General features: G+C 34.5%; 1 protein-coding gene across 1 annotated transcript in view; it reads right to left on the reverse strand.

Annotated features, from left to right (window-relative positions):
* The window catches only part of eEF2 (eukaryotic translation elongation factor 2), a 79,307-nt gene that overhangs the window by 44,271 nt on the left and 18,828 nt on the right, over positions 1-16,208 (reverse strand). Inside the window, exons 3-4 of the mRNA XM_090392009.1 lie at positions 13,742-13,935; positions 6,508-6,716 (exon numbers count right to left, since the gene is read on the reverse strand). Of these exons, the coding sequence (XP_090248135.1) occupies positions 6,508-6,716; positions 13,742-13,935 (403 nt within the window). The remainder of the gene's footprint in view (positions 1-6,507; positions 6,717-13,741; positions 13,936-16,208) is intronic.

Genomic DNA, 16,208 nt, shown 5'->3' on the forward strand with positions numbered 1-16,208 from the left:
AAATTCAAATGTCACGGGCAAACTTGTTTGTGAGCGCGGATGAAAGAATACGCCGTTATGCAGCATTTGTTTGGGAGAGGTGGAGTCACTTGGATCCCAGCATACACTCTTTGGGTACCGCATGCTTTGTTTACATCTGCTCTCTCACTTTTGTGTTTGTTTTTTTGCGACTTTTTACCCTTCAATATGGCTCCCAAACGTAAGGCAGACTCTTCCCATGGCAGTGTGTCGAAGAATGTGTCATTTTTCTGTACTATACAGTAATTATGTTCTCCCTTTCATCTTCCTATGGCCTACTTCTGTTTTTTTGATATATATACGTATGACTTTAGGGTGTTTTAGGTTAGGTAAGTAACTTAGGCTATGGTAATTCCGACTTGCACCGAAAATCGCTTCGCGTAGGAGCGGATCTCTCTGACGTAACTCGAGGACCACCCATATAAGATATGAAACAGGACTTTAGAGCTTAGTCTGATAACAGAATGTTTTATCTCTGAGTGAATTCTGATATAGTGTGGTGTTTGTATGTAGTATGTTATAGCTTAGTAATGCTTGAAGTTTGATAAGGTAAGCATTGAGAAAAATTGTAGATCAGATTGTTAGAGATCAGAGATTCATAATTAATATTGTCTTGTGGTAGAATTCAACTTGGAATACTGAAGTTATGTATAGTTAAGCCTGTTAACTTAGAAGATTTACTTTAGTTATATGGCAAGTCTTGTAAATTTGTATTATGATAACTTAATGAATAAACCCCTTTTCTTTCACCTCACAAATTGCCTGATGAATGAATCCAATGCACCACTCATCAAGCAGAACCTGCACAGAACTAGCTAATTGGGGAAGACCACGACTGCAATGAGAATTTAAAATAAGGGATTTAGTTAAATTGGTAACTGTTATTATATAGATTGTATAACCGTGTGTCACTCTGAGAGTTCACTCCTTGATTAAGAAGCTTTTTCTAATCTAAGGGTTCTGGATGGCACAGCATTAACAAAGAAATTTTCCAGGACCCAACAATGAGACAGCTCCAGATTTTCAAACAAAGGAATTGGCTCAATCCAGGGACAGTTTCTTTGTTTATTGAATTCGCACACAGGAGCAATTTAAGTGATGGCCACAGAATTGATAGGACATATGAGGAATCAAAAAGAAATGTCCCCTACCTAAATAGACATCTTAGATCATAACAATAAGAAAAGAATAGGAACCAATATTTATAACACTTAAACACCCACTGAGGAATATATATCAGGAAATTTGTGATAAAAAAACTTTAGTAACAAGATAGCCAGATTTACAAAAACTGCATTTAAGTAATGGCACACTACTAGAACATAGAAATAAGGCAAGTATTACATTGTCTACATATCAGCCCTCGATATGAGATGACTTATGCAGGGCCTAATGAGAACTTAACATTGAATCATCCTGCTATTAGACCTGAAGTAGCAATGAACAAAGTATGTTCAGGTTCTAGAACAATACTTTCAGATGGATTAAGAAATGTAACTAAAGTATGTTGGAAGTTTATTTTCCACTTGGTTAGACTAATAAATTTAGTTCAATCCTTTATCCAAGTGTATGCAAACAAAGTTTATGCCTGAAGTATCTTCAGGACTGAGGCAACTCGTAAAGGTGGACCAAGCTCTCATCACTTCTTGTCTCAGTATCTCCCACAATGCAAAGCACATCTCATTATAAGTAAATATGACCTCTCCATTGCTTCTGCCTTAGTATCACCACTTCTGGGTCTGGCTCCCACTGACGAGACCTCAATAAAGGTCAAAACCAGTCTGGGTAGTGGCATTCCCTTAATGCATAGCATTATATATGTCTGCAGGGAGGTGCGCTTTGCATTATGGGAGGTACTGAGACAAGGAGTGATGAGAGCTTGGTCCACCTTTACTACAAGTTGCCTCAGTCCTGAAGATACTTCAGATGCCAACTTTGTTTGCATAAACTTGGATAAAGGATTAAACTAGTTATTATTGTAACTAAAGCACATAACAGGTTTACAATCTTTCCTGGATGGTTCTTCCCCCCCCCCCCAGACTAAATGCAGCTAAACAATTCATGGAGTAATTTATGAGCACATTCTAAATAAGAGTTTAAATGGTGGCCAGTTTGAGTGCTAGAGCAGAAGTTAGAGAATTAGAGCAGATATTAGAGAATGGATTCAGGACAAATACTAGAAAAAATGTATAAAATTAATCCAGTATTATCAACATCCTACATTCTGCCCTAACACAAAACTACTTTATTTAACGTAGATCTATTTTCAGGGTTTTTGCAAAAGAAGTGCCTGTATGGCTAACCTCTCCCCATTCTGTTTTAAGTGACTATATAGTGGCGGCCCATACATAAGCACTGCAACACCTCCAAGGAAAAAATGAAATTTTGTTTCTTTATAAATAATAATGCTTACAAGATTATATAAATGCAATACAACATGTTAAAGGTTACAGCTTATATTTCGACACTGATTGAATAGTCAATTGGAATTGTTCTATTAAGGCTTTAGATTACGAAACAAATGCACTGCGATCTAACGCAGATATTCGTTTGCACTTGTCATTGCATGTTACGTCATTACCACACTGCTCATTTAATATCTTTCGTATGCTTACGAGTGGTGCGTAAACTATTTTTTTGTGAACTTGGTTATTTGCCTGTATATAAGACGCACTTTTTTCTTCGAAAATAGGCCTGAAAAACAAGGTGCGTCTTATAAGCAGATATGCAGTATTTTATTATTTTCATTATTGGAAATTTCCTGTTCCGAGTTACGCAATCTCTTTATTGCTTCCTTGGAATGTGTAGAGCATTCCAGTTACGTAGAGCAGTGTTTCTCAAACTTCAGACATTCGCGTCCATATGATTGGAGTATTACCAAAAGATGGTGCTACTAAATGACAAAGACAAGCCGACAGTTGAGTTGAAATGCTAATTCTCTTCAACAAAATTCCTTGTATAATATCTGAAACACATTCACTCAAACAAAACCATATGTTGCACCGGAACATATGGTTTTACTTGAGTAATACAGCATTTTCTGTGGGAGGGACACGCGATTCATTAGTTAGTGCCATTTTTATCTAATTGCACTGTTTGTTGAGAAACATATTGCACAGCCTGCAGATGTCTCTGTACCTTATTCAGTGATACAATAGGAACGTTTTACGATCTTGAACTTCACGGATACATTGAATTTTATTCTATGCATTAATGAAGCATAGCAGAAAATTGCCACGGACCCCCTGAAGGCCTTTTACATACCCCCCCCACCCCCGGGGGTACACATACCACACTTTGAGAAACACTGACGTAGAGTTCAGTGGATGCGCATGCGCTGTCAGATGATCACAGCTGTGTCCTGTTCGTTTAAACTTTCCAATTGTTGTTGCAGTTGTGAATGTGATAAATTTCTCCCATTAAATGTTCTCTAAATTGTGGCTGAAAAAAAAAACGGCATTGTTACAATATTGCATACAACCTGTGTGTGATTGCGTATGCTAAAGAACATGGAAACAGGGCTGCAGAGAGGCATTTGGGACCACCCCAACTGAGAAAATGACCAGAACTTGGCAGAATCAGGAAGAGGATTTAAAAAAAGCAACTCACAGTAAACATAACCTATGAAGTGGAACTGCAAAATGGGCAGAACTGAATACTTGGATTTTAGACCACAGAAAAGCAGGATTTTCAGTGTCTACAAAAAAAAATTATTCATCAAGCGAAAGACACTAACAGAGGGATCGCCAACTTCTGGATCAACATCATGATGTTCAAAATTCATGAAGAGAAACCAGCTATGTATGTAGAAAATAAAAATATCACAAAAGATGCCAGCTGAACATGAAGAAAAAAAGAATTTCATCGATTCATCATTAAGGCAAGGAAACGAGAAAATTTTGAACTTGTGCAAATAGGAAACATGGACGAGGTTCCACTGACTTTTGATGTGCCTGCAAATAAAACTGTAGATTCCAAGGGCACTAAACGTGTTACTATTAAAACTTCGGTGCACGAAAAAAACACTACATGGTTGTTTTATCCTGCTGTGCTGATGGGACAAAATTGCTGTCACTATTGATTTTTAAAAGACGCTACCCAAAGAAAAAATGCTTAAAGGAGTGTTTGTAAATGTTCACGCAAAAGGCTGGATGGATGGGGGAATGAAGTTACGGATAGATAAAACGCCGATATTCGTTTGCGCTTGCATGTTACATCATACGATACACTGCTGTTTGGGCAGTGTATCATATGCTTCCGCATGTTATTTCTGTGAAAATGAAATGTTTATTATTGGTGCATGTTCACGGTGAACTATTTTTTTGTAAATCTTATTTTATTTTGTTAAAATAAGATCTGAATTATGACAAGTATCGCTGTTGAAAATATGAAAAAAATTAGATTTTTTTCAATCATTGGTACACGAAACAAATGCACTGCGATCTAACACCGATATTCGTTTATGCTTGCCATTGCTAAACTTTTATTATTGTTCGTGGTGAGGATGAAATATTTTTAATAAAGCAATTTTTAATATATAAATTTATTTATTAAAAAATTCGTTACTGATTACAAAAAAAAAAGTTTTTTTTTTTTTTTGTTTTTGTACATGCAGCACCCCTCTTAAAATTTTCACTGGCTGCCACTGTGGCTATACCACCTTAGAATAGCAATAGCTCTGCCTGAATGATTGTGCACTCAATTTTTCCCAGAACACTGTTACCTGTGGTTTCTACTCTTTGGTAACTTATTTCTAACAACTGAAAACTATACATTAAAATCGGCAGTTAAGTGTTGTAACTATAAATTTAATGATTTGGGCAATTTCTCATCTTATTCCATATAAATATAACTAGCTATGCTTTTTCCATTAAATATTTCCTGTATACACGATTCAGTGTTTTACTTTTCTATAGGTGCACTATTCAGAATGTAGCTATTTCCATATGAAGTTTATAACAGCAGTCACTTTAACCCCGAAGAGTTAAAAGTGGATTTATAATCTGCATAAGATACTGTGCTGAATATTTCTGATTTCAATACCAGATTACCACTTTCCTTCACAGTGTGATTCACATACATGAACAGGAGAGGTAGCAACATGTCTTATGTCTGATTTTACATTTTAATAAACTTATGAAGTTTAAACTTTCAGTTCAGAAGAAAGACGCTTTTTTTTTTTTTTCACATTTTTGAAAATGGCTTGACAGGATTAATCTAAAAGTTTAATAAGTGGCCCATAAGTCATGGAGGGGTTTAAACATTTATTAACTTATTTTTAAATGAAATACAGAACCTGGAGATTTAGTTATAAAAAACCATTTATTTAAAACCCCTTTGTGACTTATGGGCCACTCTGTATATGAGCCTTTAAAGACTACACTAAAGTCATGCCAATGGATATTTTTGCAAGAATGATGGTAATTAATGACTGCTGTTATAATTATTGCAGCAGTAAAGACAGTTCGCTTAGTGATAAGTGTATGACAAGATACTTTCAGAATATTCTATTCATTAGATGATTATCTATGAACAGATCAATAAAATTAACTGAAAGAAAACAACAGCGATCCTTCCAATGCATAGTATTTTACACGCCCGAAAGAACAAAGGCAAGCGATGTGAAGTCAGCCTCTATATACGAGTTGCCCACTTGTGAAGTTACTTCACTGGCAAACTTTGTTTGCTTACACTTGGATAAAAGATTAAACCAAGTGGAAAAACTTTTGATATCTGTGTCTAATCCAGAGTATGTTAATAATAAGGTGCGACACCTTTGGACTACTTGCATGTGGAAATATGACTTCTGCAATACATCAACCTTAATATCACTTCTAGGTATGACTCTCACTGGTGAAACCTCAAAAGTTGAAACCTGTCTGGGTAGTGACCTTCGCATAATGCATATCATTATACACATCTGAAAGGGTGTGTGTGCTTTGCATTATGAGATACTAAGGCAACTGATGTGAGGTCATTAACCTCTATATACAAGTAGCCCAGTCATGAAGATATTTCATGCACAACATTTGCTTCCACTTGGATAAAGGATTAAATCAAGAATATAATTTCCTGGCAACATCCACAAAACCATATTCAAACTTATTTTAACTCTATGGATCTGAGAAAAATTAAAGGAATAAACAAATGACAACAATGGTAAAATCATATTAAATTAACAATGATGTTATTAAGAAGGAACTTGACATTCTCAGACTAAGGTGATGTGAAGTCATTAGCCTCTATATACGAGTTGCCCAGCCCTGAAGATACTTCAGGTGCAGGCTGTTTGCTTACACTTGTATAAAGGATTAAACCAAGAATATAATTTCTTCACATCTAATTTATATGGTTGACTCACTACAATGAAACTATCAAAAATTCCCATCCAACATTTCACTAAAACATGAAGAGTCAGACATTTAATTGTTAATTAAAAAAAAAATTAACAATTAAATGTCTGCATTACAATAATATAAAATGATGTACCTTGATATCTCCCATTGGACCTGTTTCATCACAATATGTTGCAATTATAACATTAGTGTCTTCTATAATTCTTCGGAATGTTTGGAACAAATCTTCTTGTTCAAGTTGTAGCGTAAGAAGGGCTAAATCCATCTTATTCATGAAGAGTACTGGTTTTATGCGTTCTGCAATTGCTTGCCGAAGCACTGTTTCTGTTTGTACACAAACACCTGTAAAACGATTAAATTGGAATCAGTTAAACATACACTCATTCCACTATTTTCCTTTTACTATTAAAACACAAAACAATTTTCACCAAAACAGAACATGTTAATCATTTTCAACACTGAAATAATTTAACGTCAAGTCAGGTACCAATGAAACAAACTTTCACCATACCAGACTGTAGCTATGAGTATCACCATTCAAAAATAAAATAACTGTATTAGTTTCCAAATGACAAAAGGCATTTGGAAATTTTTAAAGATATGTTGCCTTAAACAAAAAATAAAATAAATTCTCACATCCTCTTACACCTTCCATAAATTATATTGACACCGTTTTCTTAGCATACACTTTATGACTAAGATGTTCAGTTTTTTTTTTTTTTTTTTTTATAGTACACAATTATGCTTCAAACTCAAGTGAAAATAAAATAGATTTTATGAAGTACAATTAAGTTCCTAACTCAGTACATTAATGACAAAAATATTTAGTGAGTAGGCTTGTTTTCAGTACATTTTTTTCAGTACATTTTTTTCAAAATCATGCGTTCTGCAATTGCTTGCCGAAGCACTGTTTCTGTTTGTACACAAACACCTGTAAAACGATTAAATTGGAATCAGTTAAACATACACTCATTCCACTATTTTCCTTTTACTATTAAAACACAAAACAATTTTCACCAAAACAGAACATGTTAATCATTTTCAACACTGAAATAATTTAACGTCAAGTCAGGTACCAATGAAACAAACTTTCACCATACCAGACTGTAGCTATGAGTATCACCATTCAAAAATAAAATAACTGTATTAGTTTCCAAATGACAAAAGGCATTTGGAAATTTTTAAAGATATGTTGCCTTAAACAAAAAATAAAATAAATTCTCACATCCTCTTACACCTTCCATAAATTATATTGACACCGTTTTCTTAGCATACACTTTATGACTAAGATGTTCAGTTTTTTTTTTTTTTTTTTTTTATAGTACACAATTATGCTTCAAACTCAAGTGAAAATAAAATAGATTTTATGAAGTACAATTAAGTTCCTAACTCAGTACATTAATGACAAAAATATTTAGTGAGTAGGCTTGTTTTCAGTACATTTTTTTCAAAATGTGAGGTGGACATGATAGTGCCACTCTAATTCCTTGGAATAAACAGTTAAGTTTATTACAAAAATTTCTCAATGGTTTTGCTGCCACAACAAAACAGTTCAGTATTTCAAATCTAATCGGAGAATGAGAAAGAATACATCCAGTGTAGTGACCTAGCAAAAAAGAGAAGCATGATACTCAAACCCATATATGCAGAACAATTGTAAATTGGAGAATTTTTATAACAATATAACCAAAATATAGAATGATGGTACAACATGACAAAATTCCATGCCGGCTGGGGCGTCGGCCAGTTAAACAAGGCCCCCCCCTGTTGTTTTCGCCAGGGAACCAGGGCGAACAGCGAAAAGTCAGCTACTGGAACAAATCTGAAAATAAACCCCAACTCAACATCAGAGTTAAAGATCGGTACTATCAACATAAGAAGCCTGAATGGCAAAGAAATGGAGCTAGCTGAGGAATTAGATAAGTACCAGATCGACATAATAGGGGTGACTGAAACAAAAAAGACCAAAACTGGTGAGATCTTTCTGAGCAATAAATACAAAATGTTATATTCAATCAAGGAAAAGAAGGAGTAGCCATAGTATTCAACACAAAATACAAGGCTAATCTTCTTGAATGGCAGTCAGTCTCAAGTAGAGTAATGTGGGCAAATATGAGAATGGGGAACTGGACAATGAGACTTATTTGTGCCTATGGTCCCACAGAAGGTTCTACTAAGGTAGAAGTGGAGGAATTTTTTGAGGCTTTAGAAAAAGCAACTGACACAATGAAAAATTGGTCCTTGTTGGGGATCTAAATAGCAGAGTAGGAAATGATTGTCAGACATACAAAAATATTTTGGGAAAATTTGGAGAAAAGAGCAAAGCTAATAATAATGGCAAATATCTGTTGGATTTCTGCTCAGGACATGGACTAGTTATTACTAACACCATGTTCCAACATAAAAATGTGCACAAATTCACATGGAGAGAAGAGGCTAGGAAGAAGAAACGTCTCATTGACTATGTTATTGTTGATAGTGATGTTTTCTCCCTGGTGCAGGACACCAGAGTGTACAGAGGATTTGAAATTGTAAGTAATCACTATTTAGTCTTGAGCAAGATACAAATTGAATTTCATTTTGAAAAGAATAACATGTAAGAAAGTTTTAAAGCGAATAAAAGTTGAGCAGCTCTCAGATGTGAGCTGTAGACTAAAATACACAAAGATTATCGAAGAAAAAATGAGAGTTTGAGAGCAGGAATCAAACCTTGGAAATTCAGTGGCAAACTCTGAAGAAAACATTGATTGATTCTGCCAGAGAGGCATGTGGTGAGGTTGTCTGTAAGGATAAAAAAAATCAGAACTCCCTGGTGGACACAAGAAGTTAAAGAGGCAGTGAAGGAAAAGAAGAAAGCATATCAAAAGTTCCTGGCAAATAAGTCAGCTTTTACTCTTACAGAATATAGAGACAAATATAAGAAAGCTAAACAGCATGTAAAACTAGCTAAACAAAAGTCATGGGAGGACTTTAGCAAGAACATAGAAAATAAATATCAAGAAGGTGGCAAAATATTCTGGAGGTTGTTGAAGAAGCTTAAGAATGGAGGAAAGAGTGCTATAAAAGGAATTAGAGATGATAAAGGTGACATGAAAACGGGAGAAAAAGATATCCTTCAAGTATGGAGTAATTACTTTGAAAAACTGCTAAATGAAACAAGCAGTGATGACAGCACAGTGGTAAAAAACATTGACCAGGCATGCAGTCAGGAATACATATCCATACTTGAAGTAGAAAAAGCCATCAAAGGATTGAAATGTGGAAAGGCAGCAGGAGTAGATGATATTCGACCAGAAATGCTGAAGTAAGGTGGTATAAGAGTCTTACAGTGGCTGCACTGCATAGTTCAGAAAGCCTGGACAGAGGGATGAATTCCCGATGATTGGAGTAGAGCTCTCATAGTACCCATATATAAAAAGGGAAATAAAACTGAATGTAAGAATTACAGAGGTATTTCCCTACTGAGTGTTCCTGGCAAGATCTATGCAAGTATACTTGAGAAACGGTTGAGAAGAATTGTGGAAGAAAAGCTTGGTGAAGAACAAGCTGGATTCAGGCCAAATAGAGGCTGTCAGGATCAGATCTTCACTTTACGACAAATAGTCGAGAAAGCATGGGAATATAACAAAGATCTGTATTTAAGTTTTGTCGATCTGGAAAAGGCATATAACAAGGTGCCAAGAGAGAAGCTATTCAATACGCTGCAGTTATATGGTGTCAGTGGGGCTTTATATCAAGCAATACTTAGTCTTTATTTGAGTTGTAAGTCAGCAGTTAGAATTGAAGGAAGTACAGGAAGATGGTTTAATGTTAAATCTGGTGTGAGACAAGGATGTACATTATCCCCTCTGTTATTCATTATCTATATGGATCACATTATGAAGGAAAGTGGTATTAAACATGATATCAAAATTGGAGATGTTAATGTCAGCTCTTTGCTTTATGCAGATGATGTTATACTTCTAAATAAATCCGCTACAAGTCTGCAAGATTCTCTGACTAAATTGAATAGCTGTTGTAATAGATATGGTATGAAGGTCAGCAATAAAAAGACAAAGACAATGAAAATAGGCAAAATCATTGAAAATATCAACTGTGTTGTGAATGGAGAACCTGTGGAACAAGTAAAACATTGCAGCTACTTAGGCACAATTTTTACTGAAGATGGTAAATTAAATATAGAAATAGACAACAGAATCAGCAAAGCTGGTATGGTGGGAAGTCAACTGAATAAATTCATATGGAATAAGAGAGAAATTAGTCGGAACACTAAATTAGCTGTATACAAGAGTGTTCAAACCAGTTTTAACTTATGGATCTGAGAGCTGGGTCAGAAGTAAAACACTTGACCAAAGACTAGAGACCACAGATATGAGAATTCTGAGAAAGATTATAGGCATGAACAGATGGCATCAATGGCACTATCATATTGAAAATGAGGATATTAGGAAAGAACTTGGCACTGTCAGCATCCAGGAATGCGTTAGCAGAGCTAATCTCAGGTGGTATGGTCACTTAAACAGAATGGGCGAGGAAAGATTAGCAAAACAAGTGTTCTCTGCCAGGTTGCCAGCAAAATGACCCAGAGGAAGACCAAGATATAGGTGGATTGATACAGTACAAAGTGCTTTAGACGATAGAAATATAAGATCTGATAATGTTGGAGTGTTGACAAGTAACAGGCTTATTTGGAGGAAAATTGTAGATAGGAAATTAATAATGATGTAATTTTTTTCATGTAGTACTATCATAACCTGTACACCCCTTGAGGATACATGGCAGGAATTTGATGATGATGATTATAACAATCTTGGACTTTAATGCAGTGACTACATTGTAGTCATAACCACAATATGTTGCAAGTAATTATATTGCAATAAGTGGGTGGAAGATTGAGTACACATGGGAGCTATACTCAAAAATTCAGCCCATGGCTTTGACCTCCACACCAGAAAGGCCTTGCATCCCAGTTTGAAAAACTGGTTACAGTGAGGAGACAGATGAATGCAAGTTCAATTTTTAAAGGCAATATTTTCAAAAAAACTAGTATAGCATCTATGCAATCTGAAAGAGTATATCATGTTTAACACTAGCACTAGAGGTGGAAAAAAGACAAGAATTAAACTATTTAAAGTATCCACAACACTTCAAAAAACATAATTGTCTCACTATCCTTTCTTTCTGGTAACACAGTAATCAATAATCACTATGAATAATTATAGAACCTCTACCATATTCAAAAACTTACTTTAGTTAAAATAAAATTTGATGTTTTGACCTTTTATGTTATTTTCATAAATACATATATACATAATGGGTCACAAGCTACACTGGTTGAGAATAACCACTTATTTGATTGTTGACCAGTCTCATCTCTGGTAAAAATTAAAAATAAAATAAGAAGGGGATACTTAAAGGTCAAAGCTGCATAACTGGGAGACCACTGTAGCCTTTTAAAGAATGCAGAGAACCAGGGCCTCTGACCCAACATCCAGTTCTCATCTTCACTTCAAGCACCTTGTTAGGTATCTACTTGGATACTGAAGTAATGAGGATGGGCAATTCGGGATTAACTGCCAAATTCTATTCTTATTGGCTTAAACCATAGTGCAAAATGGTACAACAGTACAAAATGCTGGCATCATCTGGTTAAAAAGGCCCCCATTGTTTTTGCAAAGGAACCAGTTTATTCAGATGACTTCTTACCATACCAGGCTTGATCAACACCAGAAACCACAAGAGTTCTGAAAGATTGGAGATGGCATCAATTGCAGCATATTAAAAATGAGGATATCATGAAAGAACTTGATATTGTTAGCATAGCAGTCGGTAAGAGAATGGGAAAAGAGTTGCAAGACAAGTGTCCTTTTGCCAGACTGGCAATAAAAAGACTCAAGGAAGTCCAAGATCTAGGTAAATTGATACAGTACAAAGTGCCTTTGGCAACAAAGATAGAAAATCTGATAATATTAATCTGCTACCTTGACAGATAGCAGATTAATTTGGAGACTCTTGTTAAGTTAGCAACGATGCAACTTTTTTTTCATATACTACTATCATAAACATCCTGTACAACCTAAGGATACATCAGGAATTTGAAAAAATAATCCATAATCATATTGGTAAAACTATATCAGTAGTTATTCATTTGCTACAGTCAGTGCTGTTAAATTTGTTTCCTGTCTGAGAGTTAACTGTCACTATCCAATTAAATTTCTTTCCTTCTGCTATTCCTGTGAGATAGATGAGACATCCAAATTCTTGGGACTTTCACAGGGTGTCTTTTATCTTTCCATCCCCCATCTTGCAAAAATGGAAAAAAGAAAATTCTGGCACATTAGAAATTTAGGTTTCAGCATGTGTGTAATACTACATAACAGCTGAACAAACTAGAAAAGCACTTGGCAAATAACAGGGAAGGTGAAAGGTGGGAAGGAAAAGGATCAAGAAAGCAGATATGACAAAAAATGTTAGTATACAGCAATTCCATGATTAGAGGTATACTGGACAAGCAAGCCACAGCAAGATGGACTGGGAATGTAAACAGCTAGATTTGATGTTAGGTACATACAAAAACTAATGTTCAGTGAAGCAGAGAATAACAAAGCTATAACTTGACAATGTCATGAATAGGTAAAATGCCAAGAAACTAGGAGGGAAGGCAGAATAAAGCATAGATGATTGCATAAAGTGGTAGAACTTGTGAGTATAACACGATAGAGAATGTTAGCAATAGCCTCGTATATTTTTTTTTTATTTTTTTTTTGTCAAGAAAGGTGTAAACCGTGGAAGGAATTCAGCTTAATATTTAACTCATCAACCCAGCAGTCAGCTGCCATATGGATACACTAATGCCAGAAGTATTAAGAATACACCTGAGTTCTTAGCATTGTATAAACAAAGGTTTATAAGCACTAGTTACAACAAATAATTCCAATCCAGTATTTATTAGTTCTTTTGAGTTTGTATATTCTCTAGATTACCATAAAAATCATGGAATGACAGCAATGTGGAGTAAATAAATCTCTAGGTGGTATAGGAATTTCATTGTATGCCATAAGACCACCACTTTCTTTATTACAAGTTTAAAAAGTTCATTTGGTCTAGAGAGCAAGGTGGTACTTGTACTAATGGCTGTGGACCAAATGTTAATCTGGTAACCTTGCTCTAACGAACTTTTTAAGCCTGTAATAACCCATAATTATAACAAGCTCTTGTAATATGTAAAATGCAACATGCTATAATTGTGGGGTACCACAACTCACATTTAACTCTTGGAGTTAAATTTTTGATAAGAATGACCACATACATTTTGCAATGCTGATTTTAAAATAATCACCAAAATTAACTTTCTCATAAAAACTTACCACTAACACAATCAACTACAACCAAGGCACCATCAGTAACCCTTAGGGCTGCTGTCACTTCAGAGGAAAAATCAACATGACCAGGTGAGTCTATCAAGTTGATTAAAAATCCATCGATACCCTTTTCTCTTTGATTTTCATCTTTAATAAAAATTAAATCCTTCTCTTGCAGTTGAAAATATAGAGACACTGCCCTATAAGGAAAGCAGAATAGAAGACAATATTATGGAATGTCTAAGTTATATATATATCTTTAAAGGCTAATAGTTCATTGAATATAATAAAACATTTAAGTCATACAAGCTTTAACATTTCAAGTAACTCAAGCCTTAATATGTTTGCAGTAATATGTTGGATTTCATATTGGATGTTTAATATGAATAAAAACAGCCAAGGAACAAAGTTCGTTTCCAATACTGCCTTGTATTCAAGTGATCCAAAATGTAACAAATAGAACAGATTCCACAAAGTAGAATGAAACATTAGAATGAAGTCTAGTGTTTTGCTAGGAAAAACAAAACACTCTGAACACTAGTGAAAAGCCTATTAGTAGTAGCAGTATTAGGATTAAAAATAGCCAATCTGTGCTGATGAGGCATCTCACACAGCTCAACTACATGCAGGTACACACCACCATATCTAATTGCTACACACTGCAGAGAGAAACAAAATATTAGTTTAGTTTATTAGAATTTGAATTATTTTCCACATTTATTTATTTAGTGTGCTCATCAGTTATAATCGTGCTCTGAATGATGGGTAGAAAACTAGTCAAATATTACTAAGTTTCACAAATGTGTTTTTTCCTCTTGATATTATGGTGTGACATGAATAATTAATGGAACCTAAGCCTTTCCATATGCAGCACCCAAAGGGTGTATATTTTCACTTTGGCTCTTTCTATTCATAGAAAGACTGATCACAAATCCAGCTTTGTTTAGTTACAAGATATTTCATAATCAATGCTTTAACCTCCCAACCGGCTGGTGTGGAAATAGTCAGCTCTTCCTAGCTTTTTTGATGGATCAAAACTTCGTCAGCATTCTGCCTTTTATCATGCCATTACCTTCCTCCGCCATTAATCTCGTTACAGCTATTCTATAGCTGTTAGTGGATTAACTGTTGCTGAGTGACCTTTGTGTCCCCCTGTCTTTACGTCTATTGTGTTGCTTAGAATTTCATTTACTGTCCTAAGTTATTTGACCTTTCTTGCCTCTAAAATAATTTATTGTGTTTCTTCCCAAAAATTGAAACAAATTTCACATATGCAAAAAAAAATCAATCCTGAAATGACCACTGATCAGCCTTTGCAATCAATCTATTTAGTGATAGTAAATTTGGTGATTTTATTCTACAAATCAGTGCACCAGAAGAGTTGCACTGATTGTTCTTTCACTTTACTTATAATTCAATAATTTTCGAATTTCAGAATTTTCAAATGGTTGCTTTGAAAATGTCAAATATTTATATTTTTAAATAATATTTATTGAAATAAATATGCCCTTTTGCTTTCGTTTCTAGCCAAATAGCATTATATGGATCATCACATTTCAGTTTTAGAAACAATTTTTTGTTATTCATAAAGATAAAAGAAATGTTAAAATGCTAAATTGCATTACTCTGTTTCCAATCATCTTTTTGGTATCAAAAATTTATATCCAATGATATTTTAGCAGTGATTCTTCGTCTTTTATTTATTTATTTGTATTATGCATATTACGATAATATCTAGTGCATATCCACGTAGATATGTTGAAAATATAACGTGAAAAATATCATATACGAAATGATTCAAAATTTTTGCTCATTTTGAAGATTTTCTAATGCTTTCTCCCCCCCCCCCCTATCCTCTCCTGGAACTCATATGCATAACTACTCTAAATTTCTATACAGCTTTGAAAGCTTTTCTAGACAGTATTCAAAATCAATTACTTCATTTTACCATTTTGACAAAAGATATACGGCAATCAGATTGTACCGTGAAGCTTCTAATTCTGTTCTATTTATTTGCAATCTAAAACCAACTGTTCTACTGTCCACTGAAATTATGTGAAATTTTAGAAATATGCTATATTTTCACCATGCAAAATTGTTTATATGCATACCACACAAAAGAAAGTTCAGTAGCATTATTTTTGTTTGTTTTTCTTTAAAAAAAAATCTAAATATTACTTCTGCTGCTGGAAGCTATTTCTGAAATAATCTACGTCTTATAAATACTTGTTAATATCCTCTTAGCTGGAGGAAAAGTTGAAGGCTTATTACTCAGTGCTATTGAGAAGGGGGATAACACTAAAATGCCTCAGGCTGTAGTGCAGAATATATCAAGAATGTCTTGTTTCCTTTTCGATTGTTGATTACCTATATCCTAACAGAAATACCGACATTTCATTCACATGCTTATACATTATTTATGCCAAAATAACTGCTTAATTTATAATGATCAGTTTCACTTTTATTATCAAAA

Source organism: Typopeltis vanoorti, chromosome 4 (assembly GCF_054136105.1).
Source record: "Typopeltis vanoorti isolate ZY-2024b chromosome 4, IOZ_Tvanoo_1.0, whole genome shotgun sequence".
Lineage (NCBI taxonomy): Eukaryota > Metazoa > Arthropoda > Arachnida > Uropygi > Thelyphonidae > Typopeltis > Typopeltis vanoorti.